The 22,914-nt window shown below is 34.3% G+C and overlaps 2 protein-coding genes across 2 annotated transcripts in view; one reads left to right on the forward strand and one right to left on the reverse strand.

Annotated features, from left to right (window-relative positions):
- Positions 1–22,114, reverse strand: part of LOC106117863 (nucleoredoxin) — a 34,364-nt gene extending 12,250 nt beyond the window's left edge. The window contains exons 1-3 of the mRNA XM_013312348.1: positions 21,365–22,114; positions 1,158–1,391; positions 665–774 (exon numbers count right to left, since the gene is read on the reverse strand). Of these exons, the coding sequence (XP_013167802.1) occupies positions 665–774; positions 1,158–1,391; positions 21,365–21,727 (707 nt within the window). The 5' untranslated portion in view covers positions 21,728–22,114. The remainder of the gene's footprint in view (positions 1–664; positions 775–1,157; positions 1,392–21,364) is intronic.
- On the forward strand, positions 12,748–14,318 carry LOC106117864 (venom serine carboxypeptidase-like). Its single transcript, XM_013312349.1, has one exon. It carries the CDS (start codon positions 12,806–12,808, stop codon positions 14,189–14,191), a length of 1,386 nt encoding a protein of 461 aa, XP_013167803.1. The 5' UTR covers positions 12,748–12,805; the 3' UTR covers positions 14,192–14,318.
- Positions 22,115–22,914: the final 800 nt, after the last annotated feature.

The following is a 22,914-nucleotide window of genomic DNA, read 5'->3' on the forward strand; positions in this document are numbered from 1 at the left end:
CAAATCAAAAGCAGATGAAATAAACATCTGTTTTGTTTAGAACCAGAGCAGACTCTCGACATAAATTTCATTATTCGCTTGAAAGCGCAAACAAATCGAATTTGTTTCTGAAAGTTGGGGAACATTTGGTCGATGTTGATATTATTATGCAGCTTCTGCTTTTATCATAATCATATTCTTATGACAAAGATATATTTTTATTCTATTTAAATAACACGAAAAGACTATACCATTACACTACAAGAAATTTGACGATACTGGACTTCGGTTGAACAAGAAAAAAAATAATTAAATTTTAAATATAATACTAATTTAGACCGCGACTCCGACCGGGACAAATTAAAATAAACAGTAGCCTATGTGTTCTTCCAGACTATGATCTTCATCTATATCAAATTTAAGCGAGATCCTGGAGATACCTTCTTATAAACACCCATCCATCCATCGAAACATTCGCATTCGTAATATACTAGGTGTTGCTTGCCACAGCGTTCGCGTGGAATGAAGAAATAAAGGTAATAAGTAACCTATGTATTCTTTCAGACTATGTTCTACATCTATGTCATTTAGGGAGATCGGTACAGCCATTCTGGAAATACCTTCTACCAATACATCCATCTAAATTTTCGCATTTATAATATTAGAAGGATCTATTATTGCTCACCTATCACTGGATACCAGTATGAGTTGCGTGTTGGCATACTTCGCTCTGCGCTTGCGCACCGCCGCTAGTGCGTTGCATAGACTCGGTGCAAATGTACGACATGGTGGGCACTGCAAATAAAATGGAATTAATTTAATATTCGTTGATTAACAATTCAATTGTCACTAAAGTTAAATAAAGAGGGACATACCTACATTAATTTCTTTGTAAAATCATAATGTGGTTTTTTGTACTATCTTAAGAAATCATATCTAAAGTTGTTTTGGAACTAATTCTAACTAAAGTTATTTAGCAAAACCTACTACATCTGTTGTCGACAAAAAGTGGTTTTAAAGTTTGACATACAAACAGAAAGCATTGATTCGATTACTTTTAAATTATAAATTGGTCGATACAGCTTTAGCTAAGTTTAGTATTCGAGGCACATCGAGTAGAGTACCCTAGTTCTAGACGTACCAAATTAAATACTAGATAACATGTTTACAAAGCTTACCCAATGCGCGGCAAAGTAGAACACTCTGACAGTATCCCCTGGTAACTCTTCAAACAGCTTGCTCCCCGTCTCACCCTGGAGTTGCACTCCTCGGAGGACGTCCGTCAGTGGCGGTGCAGGCCAAGGGAATCTCTCACCCCCTGGGTCGTTCAATAACGCGTCCCTCACCGGTCTGCCGCGGATCACTAAAGTAGGGACACCCACTGCGATGCTGTACTTCTGGGTTAGACGGCGCTGCAAATAAGTTTTTGTGTTAGGTTGGTAGTAAATTATTTGTTTAGTATAATGTTCTAAAGAATCGGGATTCATAGCATGATTTTACACTTCGAATATTTAAAATTATTTGTGACAACTTACACGTTAAAATATTTTTTTAAGTATGATTCGATAAGTAAAACATACCGCCGAGGACAGACCATTCCACAACGCTGCTATGCGAGGCAGGAAGTTTCGAGAAAACGTTGTATGTCTTTCATTTAAAGTTTTCTAACTACCCTACACTTTAAGCACGTCCTTCTATTTTTAGTGATGTTTATGGTAATCTTTCAAATAGTAAAGACATAGACAATGAAGACAGCACTCAATGAGATACCATAAACAATTCTTTAAAAAGTTTAATTTTTCTTATTTTCCAATAAATTCTAAAAACCAATTACTCGTTTCATCAGTTATTTACATATTAATATAAGTTTTTTATTGGATAAAATTTCCATTCCCACAGTTGACTGACTTGAATAAATATGCCGTGAAATTAAACGGATGCTTTTTATACGAAACTAGCTGTCGCCCGCGACTCTGTCCACGAGGATATATAAAAAACTTAATATATAGATAAGGTAAATAAAAAGCATCTCTTCAAGGCATTTATTCGAAAAAAAAGGAATAAATAGTATCCGTCTCCTGGTTCTAAGCTACCTCCTCACCAATTTTCAACCATATCGGTAAAGTCGTTCTTGAGTTATAAATAGTTTAACTAACACGACTTTCTTTTATATATATATATAGAAGAAAATTCTTCGCTAGCTGGCAGAGTGAAAACAATTTTTTGATTACTTAAAGTAATGAGATTGATTATGGATACAAAGATAGAGGAAGACCAAAGAAAGAATAGATATAGTGAGTGGATATGCGTAAGGCGGTGGGTTCAGATATGACGGCTGTTGGAGGTGTATGGAGTAGTACATACTGTCCCGACCCTCAATAGCGATAAGGGAAGGATGATGATATCAAGTTTTTATTGCTGGTATACATTAATAAAATACAGTTTAAAGCACTAAACATTTATTATGCTTACTGATATATAAATTGCTTGTTTATTTCTATCAGAAAACTCTATGAATTGCCAAATAAGCGCTCTGCAGTTAACAGAGACGATGACACTTAACAACGTTAAGCTATTTCCGTAAAATATTTTGTAAAAATTTAAGTATTTTTATGAATTTTCAAACGATCGTTCTGATTTTAAATCTCTTAAATCTGTATATGAATAATTTGCAGTGTTTGTATTATAGAAAATAAACATATATTTTTTTATTAAAATTCTGTGTTGTGTTATGAAAAGTTAATCCTTGCTAATATTATAAATGCGAAAATAACTCTGTCTGGGCTTCTTTCACGCCAAAACTACGGAACCGATTTAAATGAAATTTGGTACACATATATTTTAGAGCCTAGGAAAGGACATAGGTTACTTTTTAACGCGAAAAAATGTTGTAAGGGATTGAAAAGGCGGTTGGAAATTTAGAACAAGAGGGAATTAGGAATTAAAGTTTGAGAAAGTATTAGAATAATTGAGGTTTATGTGAATGTTTTATGAGTTTAATATGTTTTGATGTTCTGTATTATAAGTGTTAGCAAAATAAGTAGCCTATATAAATAAAATGTTACCCAAAGACAGAATTCCACGGGAGTGAAGTCGGGCACAGCTAGTTGCTTAAAATCATCATTATGACGTTAAAACTGGGTTAGGCGCAACTGTTTAAAATTAATATTAAATTAATCTTTTACTCGTTTTAATTTTCCATTGGTAAAAATAGCAGAATGTTTCGTTTAAATGTTTCTTCTACATAATTGAAGTTTATGAATAAATGAGGAATAGGAATAATATTTTTAAAATAAAATTATAAATGTTACGACTCCGAGATGCGAACGTAAAAATATTTAATTGGATTATTAAAATTAAAAACAAACTCATTTCAAAACTTTCAACATTCAAACAAAACTTAATATTTACAATTTTATTTTATACACAACGTATTTTAAATTAAAATATTTATGTACAAAATGGAGTGTGTAGCGCTTTAAGACTTTAAGGACATTTCCAAAAAATTAATCGACATCACAGGGGACCGAAGAGCTGGCAGCTACCTCGGTCAAAGAATTAGTTTAGCTGTACAGAGGGGGAACGCTGCCAGTATCTTCGGGACCTTGCCTAAAGGGACTCCTTTTATTAACATATTTTAGTTATTATTCGTTTTTTTTTTTAATTTTATTTTATATCATAGATTTAAGAGTTTATGTATTCATAGAAATAAGTATGAAGATATTATAAAGATATAAATGGAGTGTATGTATATAATATCAAAAGTAATATTCATATTTCGTAAACACAATGTATTTGATTATTTTGCTTATTACGAAAATCAATTTTTAGCAGAATGCAAAAAGAAGGTTATAAATTCGTCCGCATTTTTTCTTTTTTTAAATTTCTCTCTGACTCTATGTCTGTTCATCATTTGTTTCGGGTAATCTTCGAAACGGTTGGACCGATTTTAATGGGGCTTAGATTGGAAGGTAGGTGATGTATAACGGCATATCATAGGGTAGTTTTTTCTGCGCTAACGAGTTTACGGGCGTCATCAGAGACAATCACAAAACCTATCTTTATCTTCAGATAATATTTTTATGACTTACATACTACACTTCTGATAAATTATTGCCTCTCTATTCTTTACTATAAACAAAAGAAATATAACTGTATGTTCTTATGAACCTCGGTGTTCCCGCTGCTCGTTTGCCCCCTTCTGTTATTCAAATATGTCTTCAGAAAATTGTTTCGATAACAAAGTCGGGTCGTTCGTCTTTTGTCACAAAACAATAGTTTTTAAATCTTATCTGGCAATCATTTTAGTAAGCAGCCAGTGACGAGAAAAATAGAAGAAAGATTTATGTAAGAAGGTAGAATTCAGGCAGCCGCTAAACATGTAGTGAACATATATTGTGTCAACACTCAATAGGAAAAAGGCATGATTTGTGACAAGTCTGACACCGTCTATATGTTACATATTAACGTATTACATAGTTATGTGCTACTGGTATCTCATGGTGAATAAGCCCTTATAAATATGCCGTGAATGAGGTGTGCCAATTAGCGCAACGGTAGCGCAAGCAGTAGCTGTTCAACCAGAATGTACAAGCTCATTTGTTTACGAGCCTCTTGAACTAATAAATCCACTAAAAAGATTTTATGCGAAATAAAAAATAGGAGATGCTATATTAAATGTTTAGTAATCAATTTATATTAGTTTCGTTTAAGCAAAGCGATTTATAGATTTAATTTAGGCATCACATTTAGATAACACTATATTTTTTTAATAAAAAAACAACTGTTATAAAGGAATTGATATATAATACATATGAACCCACATACATAAAGGCAAAAACCACCCATTTTTCTGTCAAGAAAAAAAGTTTTCTTTTTTTTGATCTTTTCGGGTTGTTACTGGTACTTCATCATCATGATCAGCTCACTGTATGTCCCCACTGAGGGGCTCGGAGCCTACCCTAAGTGACGGGTGACTAGGCCATAGTCAACCACGCTGGCCCAGTGCGGGTCGGTTGACAGACTGACTGGCTGACTGAACATATCATTGAATTTCTTCTCGGTTATGTTCAGGTTGCATCGCGATGTTTTTCTTCACCGTAAGAATGTCGGTTTACATAAGTAAATCGGAAATCGAAATACATATTGGTATATGGCGGGATTCGAAACCAGGTCCTGGTGCTCAAGTCAAGTGCTTGAACCCTGAACCACCGACGCTCTCTGGTACTTATTCATTCTATAATTTTTCGACCTGCGACACGATGAAGAAATTTAGGATTCCTCGTCTTTAAATAAAAATGCTAGGAATGATACTGGCAGAACGACCTTGGGATAGCTACGTGACAATCGTTTTATACAATTGGTATTTCTGTGGCATCAAAGAGACGACAGACTATAAAAAATAAAACGTTTTTTCGAATTGGAATTACAAATAATATTAGCATATCTTATTGTGTGGTATATTCAAATGTATTGTCGACTCTAGCGCGCAATAAACGAAATAAAAAGTTGATTTGTACAAAAAATTATTACTACGTAAGAGTTTTAAAACATCTCTATATTTTTATTTTTATTTACTGTAACATTAACAAATGCGATATCTGACGTTCTTACGGTAGAGAAAACATCGTGATGCAATATGCATATATCTGCGTAAAATCCAAAGATATCTGTGAAGTCAACCGCACTGGGCCAACGTGGTTGACTAAGGTCTAGCCACTCCAATGGGTAGCCGATGACGATATTATCAAAACAAATTAACGTATAGTGTGTAATAACTTTAATCGTGTAAAGCCGCGAAATGAAGACATAAAGGCAACCACACACTGATGGGCAATCCAAATATGTTTGTTTCAACAGTTAGCGTGTTGATAATTAACGCGTTATAAATAGATCCCCAGTCGGATGTCGACGGATAACTGACGGCTATTTTGGTTTTGTTTGATATACGCTGGCCATACCTAACACTTCCGTTGTAACGTAGTGAAATGTATATATATTTACGATACTATTTACTATGTGTATGATAAAATAAGCTTATGTATTAAGCAATCATCCCATTAACTAAGAATCTTACTAATCTTATTGATATTATAAATACGAATGTTAAGACGGATTGATGTTTGTTAGAAGGTATCTCCAGAACACCTACACCTGACATGTATCTTGCTGACATTTGTGAATGTAGAATATAGTCTGGAAGAACACATAGACTATATTTAAATAATAATAATCTATATTTAATTGCATATAAGTTCGGAAACTATATATAACTTTAGGCAATACATAAGAGAAGGTGCTGTCTCCTGAAACACAGTATTAACTAGTTCCGGAGACAGAGCCCACAAAATTTTGTGAAAAATGTTTTTTTTGCCCAATAAAGAATTTTTATATTTTATTAAGGTTTTTTTTTAATATTATAATTCCGCGCGGACGGAGTCGCGGGCGAGAACTAGTTCTAATATAATAAAGCGTAAACACACACTTTTTTATAACGCAAGATCGTAGGAGCCACGGCATATTTTTGTAATCAAAAGCCTGAAGGCTATATATTTTATATCTAGACATCTAGTTAGATCTATAAATTTCATAATACCATCCCACAGAAACATCTCCTAGTCGTAAGATATTTTTCTCCTTGTATTCAATATTACAATAATACGTTTATCGAACCTCCTTTCAGATATTTAAAATCGTACGAAAATTGTGCATAGTCTTCTTAATATTGGAAAAGGATATAAGTACACTTTTCAAAATCATTGAGATAGAACAAAAACCGCATATGTAGTTGGTATATTTGGAGCATGAACAGGCCTCGTTGCAGTCGGCTGTGAGTAATACCGGGCACAATGAACGTCGAGCAATCAGCTAAAAGCCCGGCAACCAACGTCTCCGGGGCACTCCGCCCCGCGATCCCGCGACCTGTTTACAGCCGAGATCTCTGTGAGGAAATCGAGCGAACCTTCACTTATCTGATTACTTTCTGTGTTCAAATCTGACTATTTATTTCAAGAATACGAACTTTATATTACCGTGGGTTTTCACTGCCGACATACCTGTGTAAAAACATATCTTTGGAAGAATTGACATGTAAACGTAATCTTTTTTTTTTTAATATTTTTAATAAGCATTTCCTAATATTAGTATTACTACTACTACACTACCACTACTACTAACTATAGGAGTTGCAACTTCACGACTTTTTCCTTTTAAAAAAATATTACATCTAGAAATATTTACTAAAGTACTAACAAAAAATGTCTAGATGTCTGCTTACAACTTGGTAATAAAAAAGGTTCAACATTGATGTAAAATCTTTTCATAAAGTGCACACGAATAGCAGCCGGAAAACTTCCCCTCGCTCCGAGATCTGATAAAAGGCGATCGAGATAAAAGTCGGCAAAAGTTCGATAATATAATGAAGTAGGAGCTATTTAAGCAAAGTTTGTGCTTTTAGTTAAGTTTATAGACACGAATAACTTAACCAAGTTCATATAAAATTTTAAACCTACAGTAAATGAATGCCATGAAAGTTTTTTAATTTGCTTTAGTTCCAATCTTTGATGTTTGTCAAAATAACGATGCATACTTTTAAAAAGAAAAGTTTTTTCAAGTTTATCTTAAAAGATAATAAACCAATTTAAAAAAAAACATTTATTAATAGACCCAAATATCTGCCAGTAACATTAGCTATATTTTTCTGTACACGGACGAAGCCTGACTGAGTATCTAGTCAAAAATAAACGTTACTATAAAACTGACAAGATTCTTTAATCTGTCAAACAAGTCTTGTAGGCCCTAAGTGGCGTCACGGTCGGCTGAATCATTGGAGGGCCTCTCGGTTTTGTACTTTACGCTCCGCTCGCCACCCCAGCTTAGGTAAATTACTGCCGATTATGGCAACCCCACTGCGATACTAGCGCTCTGTTTACGTTGTCTGTGGTGTGAGATAACGTAATTACGCACTATCAACACCAGATCAAATCCTATTACATAATATGTTTTTAGTTTATTAGGAATTTTCTACAAGATTTTTATGATTGTTAAATTAGCAAATGTTAGATTTAGACTCGATATCAACCTGCCCTTATCCCTATTGAGGGTCGGCACAGTATGTACTACTCCTCTATACCTCCTCTTTAATTTTAATTCTTAAAATGAATAAAACATAATATCATTCGCATTTTATTGTATATAGCGTAAAGATGCAAAAAATTACTTATTACAGGTATTCTCTCTCTCTCTTTCTCTTTGCCTAGCTTGCATCCCACAAGGCGGTGGGGTCAGCTTTTCTAATCCGTCTCTTCCACTTCGCTCTGTCCATAAGTACATAAGTTACTGTTACTTATCATAAGTACTGAAGAGAGAAAAATATCGAAAAAGACTTAGGTATTAATTTATTGCTATGTTATTAAAATCTAGACGTATACAGAAAAATAATAAGTTATTTTTAATACGAGCACAGCAGAGCTCGGTAACAAAAGCGAGGGAAGCAATATCTGCCTTATCGGGAGCCCTCATTGTTCCCAAGTGTCGGTTGAAAGGGAAAAAAGTGTACCGAATACGAGCAGATAGCACCGAGAACCTTTGTTGTGTTTTGATTGCCCTCTCTTATGGTGCTGATTTCATATAACTTCTGCACGTGAAAAATATACAAGGACCTACGATATTTTTTTTCCAATTGTAACAAATTGAAGTGTCTGTCTGTATGAATTTTTGACTCTCTGAATGTTTGTTCGCGTGGTCGTGTTTGTTTCGGATAGTCTCCGGAACGGTTTGACCGATTTTGACGACTCTGATGAAAATTCTGCACCTGCCAGTGTTATAGAATATTTTATAAATGTTGACTTGTGCTGCGTTCCAAAGTTTTAAAATGTAAACAAGTCTAAATCGATATATTTTCAAATTGCTTTCAAGCCTAAAAGTGATTTAGGTACCAGGAGGACATGAGAGTAGAGGGAGGAACTAATTTCGAGTCGCTTTTGTCGAGTTTCTAGTGTCCGCCATAATGATCCGCCTCATAATATGCCTCCTATGCCGCATAACAACTCGGAATTACTCGCCGCATAAAAAAGCGTGTTTAGGCCCGTGTTGAAAGCGTGATGCAAACGAGCGGGCCTCGAGGGCCTCTGGAGAGCTCTTGTAGAGACGTCAACCTAGCGCGGGCCCTTGCGCGGCGTCTTGAAAATGTTTTGCTGCAATCCCCATTCAGTCTGATGTACATTGTTATTGACATTGCTGGCAAAATAAATATTACATGTGTCATAGTGTCTTGTCGATTTTAACCTTCAATTAGAAATAACAAGCATTACGGTTAGGTAAGTTTAGATTAAGCAACTGTCCTATGGTTGTTTTGTAGCATTTTTAACCTTTAGTAGCCTGATTTACATACGAAAGTGATTTATTTTTAATATTACTGTGTTTGCTTGATAATATAAAACAATAATGATTTTTTTTTTTAATTTCGTTGGAAAGAATATTATACAACAGTAAAATAGGTACAGCCAACCTATAAAAAACTAATAGTAATGTGAACATTCGGTTTAAAAGATTGGTATCAAAATTGAAACTCTAGGCTAATCAGGGTTAAGATTATTATCGATGTTTCTGAGTAGTATTTAGGATTTGGTGTCCCTTCTTACATCATAAAATATCTGCGATGACGGGTAAAGGTGGACCATAAAATCAAAATTCGTATAAGCTTACGAACATGAAATTTTATTCCATTCGGTATATTGAACAATTTCGCTGGAACTGTATCGATCGGGGACTAAAGCCACGTTGGCACTTTAAGATAACCCACTCGGTTCATTGAATAATACATTATAATATATGGAGCGTATGTCTGGTATCGTTGACCTCGCAATACAGAGATAAGTGAATTCATGTCTCACCTCACGCACGTTAGTTTTGCTTTGCGATTATGCACTGTCATAACTTATTAATATTAATAAGATTAAGATATTTTAAAGGGCATATAATTTAATTTAATTATATAATTAAAAAGAAATAATTTATGTCCGAGTAGTCTACGTCTAGCCACACTGGAGTGCCTAGCACGAATTCGTAACGTTCGCCGTCGTATCGTTATAGTCAAAATATGGCAAAATTTGTATCAGATTTATCGGTGTACTTTATGTCTGGTAGGGGCCTTGCACAATTTTTTTCGACGCCGTTAGAAAAACTTCCTCACGAATATTCGTGCCTGGCACTCTCAACAAAATCAAAATATATTTTTATCTGTCTCATTACCTATGAAAAACATAGATATTTGTTCAGATGATTATGGAAATTCTCTTCTACTTATATTTATAGGCTTATATTAAAACGGCTTAAACAAGCATGTTCGTCCGGGGGCGGCACCGACTAGTTACATGCCCGTATATTTTAGAAGTATAGGCAATGTTATAAATGTTTATATAAAACTTAATTCAACGAGCATAGCCGGCAGACAGCTAGTACATCAACATAGATGAGCGTGTGATACTCGGAGGTTATTGCCAAAGATGATGTCAGTCTTGTGGGAAACAACGCGCCATTACGATAGCTAGATATTTGCCAAGAATGCAATCCATATTTAGCGGAATAAGGTTCTATGTTATTGTATTTGGACAACCAATTTAAAATAAAAGCTTATCGCAAGAATATAATATAATAAAATCTGTTTTAGGAAGCCTAACAAAAACCATTATGGGATTTTTTGTTACGACTTATTATAGTCAAATAATATTTTTATTTCCGCTATAAGCTAGAGAGATTCTGATTCAGACACCAGTTTGCTTTTGTTCATAAATTGTAGATAATTAAGAGCGTTTTGTTGCAGTACCATCGGCAGTCAATAGGGGGCATCGCGTTACAACTGAGCTGGAACAATAGCCTTCATGCACATACGGGCACAATCTAAAATGCAACTCCCCATGGTATTCATACGATATGGGAGACGGGCTTTCAATTCGTGTTATTTTTATCACAAACTACATATGAATGTGAATAATAGGTATATATACAGATTTATTTTACCTGATCTTTTTATAAAATACTAGCTGTCGCCCGCGACTCCGTCCGCGTGGATACATACAATAACTTAATTAGTGTAGTGTGTTCTTTCAGACTATTTTATATATGTATGCGAAATTTAATCGAGATCCGTTCAGCCATTCTAGAGATATCTTCAAACACCCATCCATCCATATCACATTCATCTAAACATTCGCATTTATAATATTAGTAAGTTAAATAAAAAGCAGCTCTTCAAGGCGTAAATTCGAAAAAAAATTAATAAATAGTCCTATGTCCTTCTCTAAGCTACCTCCTCGCCAATTTTCAACCATATTGGTAAAGCCGTTCTTGAGTTACAAATAGTGTAACTAACACGACTTTCTTTTATATATATAGATAATGGCTTATCACTGCTGAAAGTATGGGTGATAGTAAACATAATAAACCCACTATATAATATACACCAGTGATCAAAGTTAAGAATTCATAAGTTGAAGAAATTTATCATTATGTAATAAACAAAAATCGAAAAAATTTTGAATCGCATCTACAAGTAAGAAAGGTTTTGGAATCTCGGATTAACACAATGTAAACATTGTTAGACGTCCAGAGATTTACATAGAGCAAACAATACCAGAAGAAAGGAAGACAGAAAAATCTTATTTTAACATTGAGACGAAGAATTTAAATACAGCGGATACAATTAAGGAAATATGGACTTTATTACACAAGTTACAAGATATAAAACTTATCTACATTTATAGTAAAACCCTTCCAGTAAGCATTAAAAATACGATGTCTGTTATTTGTTCTGATACAAAGCAATTAATAGGTCTAGCCAGAGCCCGACGGAATCAATAGTGACGGTATAAGTACTTGTATCATGCAGGATTGCAGATTCAAAGTTGGAAATGCAAAGTCAAAGCTCCCTTTGTCGTTATAAACATCTGCGGGGTTAGCAACGACACTTCAAAGGACGTGTGTTGCTGTTGTGTTATGCAGAGTCCATGGAAATGAAAATGAAGGAAAATGTAACATAAATACACTGTATAGTATAAGATAGAGCGTACGTTTTTCCTACAAATATGCCTAGATTATAAAAATATATACGCAAAACGAAGCATCTGAATATTGAACTAATTTTTTTGGCTAGTGGAATTATTAAACTTACTTCAACCATACGAAGAAAACAAATTATCGACATCCATTAAAACCATACTTGCGCAAATAATTTCGTATGTTCCGTTTCTGAAAATTCAAACTTTTCAGCACTGAAAAGATTTTTTCCAAGTGTTTACTTGTTAAGCAAACTTGAGGAGTCTCTTCAGCTTGACTTTAGTCCGTATTTTGACTGTAGTATAGCTCTCAACAATGGCTAATAGGAGGGGACTCAAAATAGACCCTTGCACCCTACATTTATAATTAAATTTTGTATTCGGGTAGACTGTTTTCTTTTATTATGTTGTACCTGTTTTGTTTCACCTTTCTTGTACTATGTAAAGTACATTTTAAATATTTATAAAGAGAATATAGAATTAATGAGTTGGAAAAAACACTACTAATCTTTAAGATAGTTGACACTCTTGGTTTTGGACTCATATGCATTTTCTTTGATTTTTTTTAGTGTGCAAAACAATTCACAATATTATATATTGACATGTATAGTAGAGGTATTGAAATTAAATTGTTGATTGTTTTAATAATGATAAAAAAGGTTAGGGTTACGAGATTGTTTGCACATTTCTTGATACTCATTACATATTTATTGTCGAACACTTATTTCCACGTTATTTCTTTTCCGACTATCAATATTACTTGTCGTGTAAAGATGATGTTGCGATTTTTTACAACTTTATTAATTTTATTTGAAGTGTTAGTTTCGACTTATTGTTTCTTGCATCGGTATCCAAAGTTAAATATTAATGGCCAAGTGCACGGTGACACCGGATCACCTTTATTTCTAACTCCATACATTGAAAGTGGCAACATAACAGTAGCTAGGGAACTAGCCCGAGTACCATTAACGGAAAGACTACGGATTAAAAGCTATGCCGGGTTCTTCACAGTTGACAAGAAGTACGATTCTAATCAGTTCTTCTGGTACTTCCCAGCGATGATACCAAACAACAAAGATGCACCAGTTGTAGTTTGGCTGCAAGGTGGACCTGGCGATTCATCATTATATGGACTGTTCACTGAAAATGGACCTTTACGGGTGAGAGATAAAAAAATTGAACTACGCAAATATAATTGGGCAATAAGTCATCATCTTATTTATATTGATAACCCAGTTGGTACCGGATTTAGTTTCACAAAAGATCCTAAAGGTTACTGCAGTAATGAGACACAAATTGGTGAACAACTTTATTCAACTATAACACAATTCTTCCAGTTGTTCCCTGAGTTACAGGCGAACAAATTTTTCATTACGGGTGAATCCTATGCTGGCAAATATATACCTGCGTTTGCATATACAATACACAAAAAGAACCCAACTGCAAATATTAAAATTAACCTTAAAGCTTTAGCAATTGGCAATGGTCTCAGTGATCCAGAACATCAGATTGTATACAGTAAACATCTCTATCAAATAGGTCTGTTAGACTGGAATCAAGCTAAGATATTTGAGGACAACGAAAAGAAAGGCATTAAATATATTCAGCAGAAGCAATGGAATAAAGCGTTTGAGGTATTTGAAAATCTTCTAGGTAATGTGTTCCGCAATATGACAGGTTTTGAATTCTACTTTAATTATTTGCACACTAAAGATTACATGAACTCTGAAGATTTTGGTCCTATGCTACAAAAGGCGTTTGTAAGAAGAGCTATACACGTTGGTAACTTAACATTCCATCAAGGACATGAAGTTGAAAATCATTTAATTGAAGATGCAATGAAATCTGTAGCTCCACTGATGACTGAACTTTTGGATCATTACTATGTCGTTATTTATAACGGTCAACTTGATATTATGATTCCCTATACCTCAGTAGTTAACTATTTACGGCACCTCAATTTTACTGGATCTGAGGACTATAAGACTGCTAAGAGATACCAGTGGAAAGTAGATGGAGAGTTGGCTGGTTATGTGAAGCAGGCTGGCAAGCTGGTGGAAATTATGGTGAGGGATGCAGGCCACAGGGTACCTGGAGATCAGCCTAAATGGGCATTAGATATGATCACACATCTAACTCATGAGAAATTGTTTTATTAATTTCTAAATGTATAAGTAGATAAAAAATTCCGTGATACGCACATAAATCGATCAGATTTCATGTAAGTGAAAATTCTCCATAACATGTAACAAAAGAATCTAAGTAAATTATAATTGTTGTTTATTATTAGTTGTTTTTTTGTTTAGTTTATTCAAATTAATCTTACTAATATATGGCTGAAAAGGAAAAAGTGTTAAAATACCTAGATTTGGCTCACGCGATTACCGCCATGTAGCGTATGAAATCGACTACCATTATTCCGATAGTCGTATCGATAAATGGACTGATAGCGAAGAGCTTCGACCAACATCTCAAGAAGCTCTCGCTACCCAGTTGGATTAAGGGCCCGATACAAAAGGCAGTTATCCTAGAAACCGCGCGCATCGTCAGAAGGTTCCTTTCTGCAGCCCTGACCACTGGTTGTTTGAGTCATGGGATCCCGCAGCCGGTGGTGTTCTGTTTTTAATATAATATGTTTTGTATATTTTTATTTTTTTTGGATATGAAATGTATTATATTAGAAATATGACAAATAAATGTACATGTATTATAAATGCGAATGTTTAGATGTATGGATGGATGTTTGAAGACAGAACAGATGCGTGGTTCTCGCTGAAATTTGACAAAGATTTAGAACATAGTGTGGAAGAACACATTGGCTACTTATTTAGTTTGTTTTTTTAATCCGCGCGGACGTAGTCGCGGGCGACAGCTTCAAATTGAAGGTAATAAATCTGATTTCAGTGTACGCAACATCGTCTATAGTCAAGTGAGGTATACAATATCAAAACGAGCCCTATAAAAAATCACCTATACAGCTTTTGAATAGAGTTGAGTTTATAACTTGCTTCATTTTATGTTTCAAAGGTTATAATTAATTCGAGTCTGGCATATTGCGCTTTAGACTGTACCATGAATGGAATGTTTTCGTTTCCCTACGCCTTTGAACGGGTCTGCTATGCCAGACTATTTGCCTTTTAAATATGTGTTTGTTGCCATTTGGTACTTACGTCTCGTTAAGTACATGTAAACTTAGGTTATTAACGTTGAACTATTCAAAGATTTATAAAATATCGTTTGAACGTGTCTGTTATAAAGAGGTCTGTTTTTCAGATGTAATTTAACTTTAATTAATGTGGTTAGGTAAATAAAGAGGACAGCTTGTCTAGTTTGGGAATAATTTTGGTTGGATTTAAGATTCAATATCGTTCTGTAAATAGATCCAAAAAGATTATTGTCGCGCCTGTCAATAAAAAATGGCAATCTTAACGAAGTAATCAGTTTTTTTAATACGTGAAAATTTAGTACGCAGGCAAGATGACATACCGCTTTGATTATTCGTTGCATTCCAAAATAATAGGACTCTGGTACCAACGACAATCAGCCACGGACTGAACAATGCTACGGTGTCTGCGTGCCATAGAACATATCTTGCTTGTGTGCAAATAGTCTTGTTTAGTTCTACTGTAGTGGTAAACGATAGCACGATATTTCATTCCAAATGAAGATACCATTCAATGTTATTTTTCTTAAGGAATCTATGGGATTAGACAAAATGCATTCGCTTTGAGGCGATTCCATAGCGGACTTCAAAAATGTATAGAATTGACAATAAACTATACTAATATTATAAAGCGGAAGAGTTTCTTTGTTTGTTTGTTTAAACGCGCTAATCTCAGGAACCACTGGTCCGATTTGAAAATTTCTTTTTTTGTTGGATAGTCCATTTATAGAGGAAGGCTTTAGGCTATATAACATTACGCTGCTACCAATAGTGTTTTTCTAATTCCTCGCGGACGGAGTCACGTGTGAAATTCGTTATGGAACCGCTTCGAAGCACTTTATCTAAGCCTCCAGGTTTGTTATTTTAATCAACTTGAATTCATTTAAAATGTTATATAAACGAAAATGTAAAATAGTTTAATGGGCGTCTCATATGTAGCGATTCTTTGAGCTTAATAGCGTTATCGTTAACCGTTATAATTAAGCAGGGTGTTATTAACGTTCATGGCTGAATAAATCGCCTTTGCCCGGGTGTGCAGTTTAGTTTTTTTATTCAACTTCGTGTTAACATACGTCTATGTGTGTTTGAGCACGTGTGCACACGCCACACGCTGTGTCCAGTTAGTGACAATATTTACTTGGGATTCTAAGGACAGTTTTATGTTATTGTTTCATTTTAACGATACGTTGTTCTTACTTTTTTCTAAGTAAAACCAAGAATTATAATAGAAAAATGTATAAATTTTTATTATACATTTTTTTATATACCTACTTTTCTTTTTCTATTAACTGCAACATTAAATGTTCTTAATATATTTTTTTTACTTTTTATAAGCGCTTTTTACTCTTTAAATCCAAACTGTCCTTAAATCTTAAAATAAACGGTCACACTAACCGTCTCCCTAGTGAAGATGCGTTCGAAATTAATCGCTTATATTGAACGCGTGGGTCCAAGCTTCCGACATCTGCTATGTTAATAATACATTTATCATAATCTAAACTAGATTTATTGTAAATGATTGATATTTATTTTATACTAGTTGTCGCCCGCGACTCTGTGTGGGATTAAAAAAAAACTTAATTATTAGCCTATTTGTTCTTCGAGACTATGTTCTACATCTGTGCCAAATTTCATCAAGATCCGTTAAGCCGTTCTGGAGATACCTTCAAACAAACATCCATCCATCTAAACATTCGCATTCATAATATTAGTAAGATTTATTTAATCTACACATATATTATATTAGATTATATTTATACATCTTTTAGATTAGATTTATCCCACATCTCGTAATAACTTTTTATTTATAGAATTGGGAAAAGACAATCTTCGAATATGACTCATTTTTGTTATACTTCTTTTTCCTTTACTGTTTTTTTTCTGAATGAACAAAGTCCAATTTTAGATATACCTAAAGAGCTTAGCTAAATAGATTCTACCCACGGTTACATCCAAAAAACACATTTGAATTCTCATATTGTGCGACATATGCTAATAATATCGATTACCTCATCCCTGTATATGGGAATATAATGTAGTAACGCAATTGAATTAGTTTTATTCAAGTCTTATGTCTACTTTATATGTTATTAACCGTCGTCCGCGACGCCATCCGAATTAAAAAAAACATAATAAGTAGTCTATGTGTTCTTCTAGACTATGTTCTATATGTATGTCAAATTTCATCGATATCTGTTCAGCCGTTTTGGAGATACCTTCAAACATCCATCCATCTAAACATTCGCATTTATAAAACTATTATAGTAAAATTCGTCGTTGTTGCTAATGCTAAATGTTTGCATATGTTTTATATATAAAAATTTCGTGTCACGCTGCATGTATGCGATAAACTCTGAAACTACTGAACCAATTCTTATCAAATTTAGTAAGCATCTGTAATTTGGTCTGCAAATTGGGAGATACGGTACTTTTTATCTCAAAAATATGACATTCCGGATGTAAAGTATGTTTTATAAATCTCGGAGTATAATGTAATAAGATAAAATTAATGCGACGACACGTCAAACGTCGAGCGACATACTCCGCGTCTTTTTTGTTCCTCGTACATCCAAGCTCATTATAAACTCTAGCCAATGTAACTTTTTTATAAAGAGTCGACTCAATATATTTCTAGTATCTATTGAGACGTTTCTATAAAATACAAATTATTTGCCAATAAAAGAAAATATAGTATGAATTTATTGTATATCCTTATTTCTATGTTTACATGAAGTCTTAAATCTATGATATAAAATAAAATATTATTAAAAAAAAAACGAATAATTCACTAAAATATTTTATTAAAAGGAGTCCCTTTAGGCAAAGTCCAATTGAATATATTAGTTTCTTGGATAAAATAATGAAATTTTGAACTCTGAATCACTATTTTTGTACATATCTATACCTACTGTAACGTTTCGTGTTCGTTAGTTTAACTGTTAACTTATTAGTTATAAAGAAATAATTAAAATAATTAAACGAGAACGGTTTTTTATGCATTCAATTATAACACAGCAGATGCGCACGTTACCCTTATAAAACAAATTTAAATTTAATCGGTTAATTCGCGTAAAAAGAACGGCAACCCTCCCCTTATGACAATCCACGTATCCATCTGAACTAAGTAGCGTTATACTAAAAAATATCCCCCCCAGGGGGTGAACGAGGGTAGGAAAGTAATTTAGGGTGATACATCCCCCTTTTAGTAATTACAGTGGGGGCGCATTGCGTACGCTTGAATGGAAGCCCGTAGAAACTTTGACGGGGAAATTCTTACAATTCTACAGGATGCCGGCTTGAGTTAGATATTTGTAGACGGTTTTTTTTTATAGTCGTTGTTTTGCATTGATATACAGAAAATATATGTAAATTTAGAAATGATGCGGGCGCCACATATCATATTTCCCTGTCTTTTTCATAACGTGGGGTTGACAGACATATTACTTTTGTGGAGAAAAATGTTTAACAAGAAAAACATAGTAAGACCCTTTGTACTAAAAAGCTAAGTAAATCTTCAAGACCCGGTAATTTAACTTTTTTTTTATAACAGAAGGGGGCAAACGAGCTGCGGGATCACCGAGGTGTTCAACGACCAATACCCGAGGAACCGCAGATGCGTTGCCAGCCTTTGAGGTAGTGATAAGCTCGGTTCTTGAAGAACCCTAAGTCGTAGCGGTTTGGAAATACCGCCGAGGACCGACCATTCCACAACGCTGCTGTGCGAGGCAGGAAGTTTCGCCCAAACCGCACGGTTGAGACCTAACTAATCTAACCTAACCTCATAACTCGCTAAGACTTAAGAGGTTAGGTTAGTTAGGTTAGTACACAGAGACAAGTCGCCGACATTTTATTCTTACGTCGCCAAAGTCAGTCGTTCGCCATCTGTTCATCAAGATCCTCTTGAGAATAGTAGCTACGATTTTCAAGATCGCGATGCCAATATTTTTGTAAATTTGTGTTAGTCGTGAAGTCTCTATGGCTGTAATAACCGAATAGACGACTCGCGTCAACGATTCAACGAAATTATAGATACCGTTTTAGTATCAAAGAATTTACGTTATCTTGTGTACGAAGGGCCACAAAAGTATGTATCAAATTAGTAGCCGTTTTGGACATATACGGAAGAATACAGTATATATACTAATATAGTATATAATAGTAAAATTATAAGAAGCAAAAAACATAATTAATGTATGAAATTCCATTAACTGATTTTGTAAATTCATTCCTGGAAACACAACTAAAAGTTGCGAGTGTGTGGTTGAAAGTTTGTTAATTAACTGTAAAGCGCATTTCGTAAAATACAGACGTTTGATGTATTTTGTAATTCCTCAGTTTTCTATATTAATTTAAGGTATAAAGTATTAGGTTGATCATTTAACTTGAAGAGAGATTAAAAAAGTTTATTTATATTTTATTATACAAAATTATTACTAACAAGGGTAATACTCTGCATATATAAATGTTACTTATTATTATTTAATTATTGCCTACTGATATTCATCATCAGCTCACTATACGTCCCCACCGAGGGTCTCGGAGTCTACCCTAAGTTAAGGGTGATTAGGCCATAGCCAACCACGCAGGCCAAGTGCGGGTTGGTTGACTTCACACATATCTTTGAATTTCTTCTCAGATAAGTGCAGGTTGCATCACGATTTTTTCCTTCACCGTAAGAACATCGGATAAATGTACATATGTAAATCGGAAATCGAAAAATTGGTACAGAGCGGGATTCGAACCCCAGGACCTGCAGATTGCAAGTCGAGTGCTTGACCCCTGAGCCACCGACGCTCCTCGATATTATAAATACGAAAAATTGAACAGATGTATGAATGTAACATTACGAATAAAACATAGATTATTTAATTTGAACTAGCTGCCGCAGGCGACACCGTCCGCGTAAAATTTAAAAAAACCTATTTAGTAGCCTTTGTTTTCTTCCAGACTACGTTCTATATCAATGCCAAATTTCATTGAAATGTGAGCCGTTCGGGATGTACCATCTAACATCCATACATCTAAACTTTCGCATTTATAATATTAGTAAGGAATTAAAAAAACTAAGTAACATATGTGTTTTACCAGGCTATGTTCTACATCTATGCAAAATTTCTGCGAAGTCTATGCAGCTGTTCTGGAGATAAATTAAAAGAAACATCCATCCATCTATCCATCCATCCAAATATTCGCATTTATGATAATAGTAAGATTGATTACATCACACGACGTGAAATGAAAGCTAGGCAAGACAGGCAATTAGCGCGGCTTTAATTAAGCAATTGTAGTGGGTTTAGTACATATCAGCGGATAGCGACTGAGTCCGACCTTAGGGTGAATATACTGCAACAAACAGACCACCGTAGTGTTTAACGGTTTTTTTAATTGTTTTTGTACATAAATCTAACTTAACCACCTATTATATTTATCTATCTTACTATATATAATGCTAGCTGTCGCCCGCGACTCCGACCGCGCGGAATTAAAAAACTTTGTTCTACATCTATGTCAAATTTCATCTAAATCCATGCAGTCGGTCTGGAGATACCTTTAAACAAATATACATCCATTTAACAATTCGCATTTATGTTTTTTTGTTTATATTTTAATTTAATATTCAGGTTTTAATATCGTTGTGTGTGCTCGTAATTTATCGTAGCTGTAATAAACGTCGCAATGAATCAGTCTTAATAAAACATGTTTGCTGTACTGTTACCGTGTCAAGAAAAGAGAAATAAATTGTAGAAAAAAGTTTATTTGTTAGGATTATTAAAAATCTTTATATTCGTTTTGTTTATTCGCTTAAAACACGGTCGTTAAAACCTAACAACATCGTTTCATGTCAAACAAAAATTAATAAAAGTTTAAATGAAAATAAAATAGACAGACAGACAGGATATGGTGAAGAAAAGGAAAAATTATAAGCCAAAATAGAAGATTTAAGTGCATGTGAAGGATATAAAATGAATATTTATGTTTACGGATTGTGTTTCATTTTACTGTAGTAGGAAAAAAACAATAATTGGTCAACCAGATTAAAAAAAATATCACTCTTGGTAAGAGCTTAATAATACCTAACAGTCTCTTAGTGTTTATTCATCATGGTAAATCTAGATATACTAACTCAGGAGTGTCAGTTTATAGTCAATTTGTTACTCCATTCGCATACCTTTATATCGACATCATGAAATGGGACAGCAAACCACGGCTTGCCGGTCAAGCTCCGTCGGAATCCCGTCTCCCTCTCGATAGGACCCTCCGGTGTCCCCACGTGAGCCCACAGGACCACCTGTACAACCTTCAACCGAGGATCAACCTTCTTATAAACATCTTCCAACCTAACCCCAAAATCATCACTTGTGTCGCTGATGTTTGCAAATGAGAAATAAATCCCACAAACAGCTCCTTCCCCATCTTCCACGCAGTCCGCCAATGCTTCCAATGTTGGCACATTCTCGAATTGGCCATTTTGTGTACCCGGTGAATCACATTTAACAAGAACTTTGCCGAAAAGTTTCTCCCGCCAATCCATTTTCGAGGCGATGAAAGTATTCGAAGTAATATCGAATATTCACTATTCACTTAAATAAATAACATTTCATAATAAACAATTGTGTTTATATTTTTTCTACCGGCTATAGTTAAATATCAAATTGAAGAAAAGCAGTCGAACTGGTTGCACTGCCGAGAATTTATTTTTGTTTGTTTAAATATTCACTTGTTAAAATGTATTCGGTAATAATTATAAAACTTGGAATGTTTATTCACTGTTTAAAAATAACAATGCACATATCCATTGAACAGGATATTGGTGCGCGCTAAATAAGTTTTATTTTTAAATTCGACATGCGCGCGGCAAAGACTCGGAGCAACGGCCGCACGCCTTCGTAAACAACGCCAGACTGCAGGAGGAGGGAAAATGAGGGATCCCTACGGCAAAGAGTAAAGCTCGTTACAGACATAAATTGGTCCCTGAATGAAAGGATACGATTTAATTTACACTTTTAACACTTAACCAATTATTGCATGCAATTTCTTGCATATTATTTTAGTTTCACTTTCGTGCCTACCCTTTTAATATTCACTGTAAAAATATAAAGAGAAATATGGGTAGTAGAAGGGAAGTGTTTGAATTTACAAGGACTTACTTATAATGTACAATTCAGAAGTATGTAAGTAGTATTTTTCTTTCGCTCTGGCATCCAATTTTATTTATATTAAAAAACGTACATAAAAAAGCTTGGTATAGGAAAACCTTGCTTTTTGTCCATGTTATTTCATTCGTCATGTTGTTTATTTTATAAGCCCTTCAAAAATTTTTGAGACCATCTATAGGATGTTGCTCTATGACAAAGCCTCTCATATCTCACGTAGAAGTCGGATTGCAAAGGCTTGAATAAATTCAGCTTGCGCCCAAACAATCCCTTGCCGAGGGCAATGCAAGGGCAAGAAACTTTGCATTTTTTATTTCTATTTGTATTTTAAGCATTTAAACACTTTGATTTGTGATGCAAGTATTCCAAATTCAAACACCACTTCCATTTCACTATTCGAAAATTTAAAAAGTTTCAAAACAAGCTAACTCTGTTTTGAAATTGTTTTGTTTTTAATTGTTTTTGGCTTTAAACACATTAGGGCTGTCAACAAGGTAAAAAGTAAATATTCTTTTATCAATAATGTAAAAAATAATAATACAGTAGAACTTATATGTCGCAACCC

This window comes from Papilio xuthus, unplaced genomic scaffold (assembly GCF_000836235.2).
Source record: "Papilio xuthus unplaced genomic scaffold, Pxut_1.1 DF827679.1, whole genome shotgun sequence".
Taxonomy (NCBI): domain Eukaryota; kingdom Metazoa; phylum Arthropoda; class Insecta; order Lepidoptera; family Papilionidae; genus Papilio; species Papilio xuthus.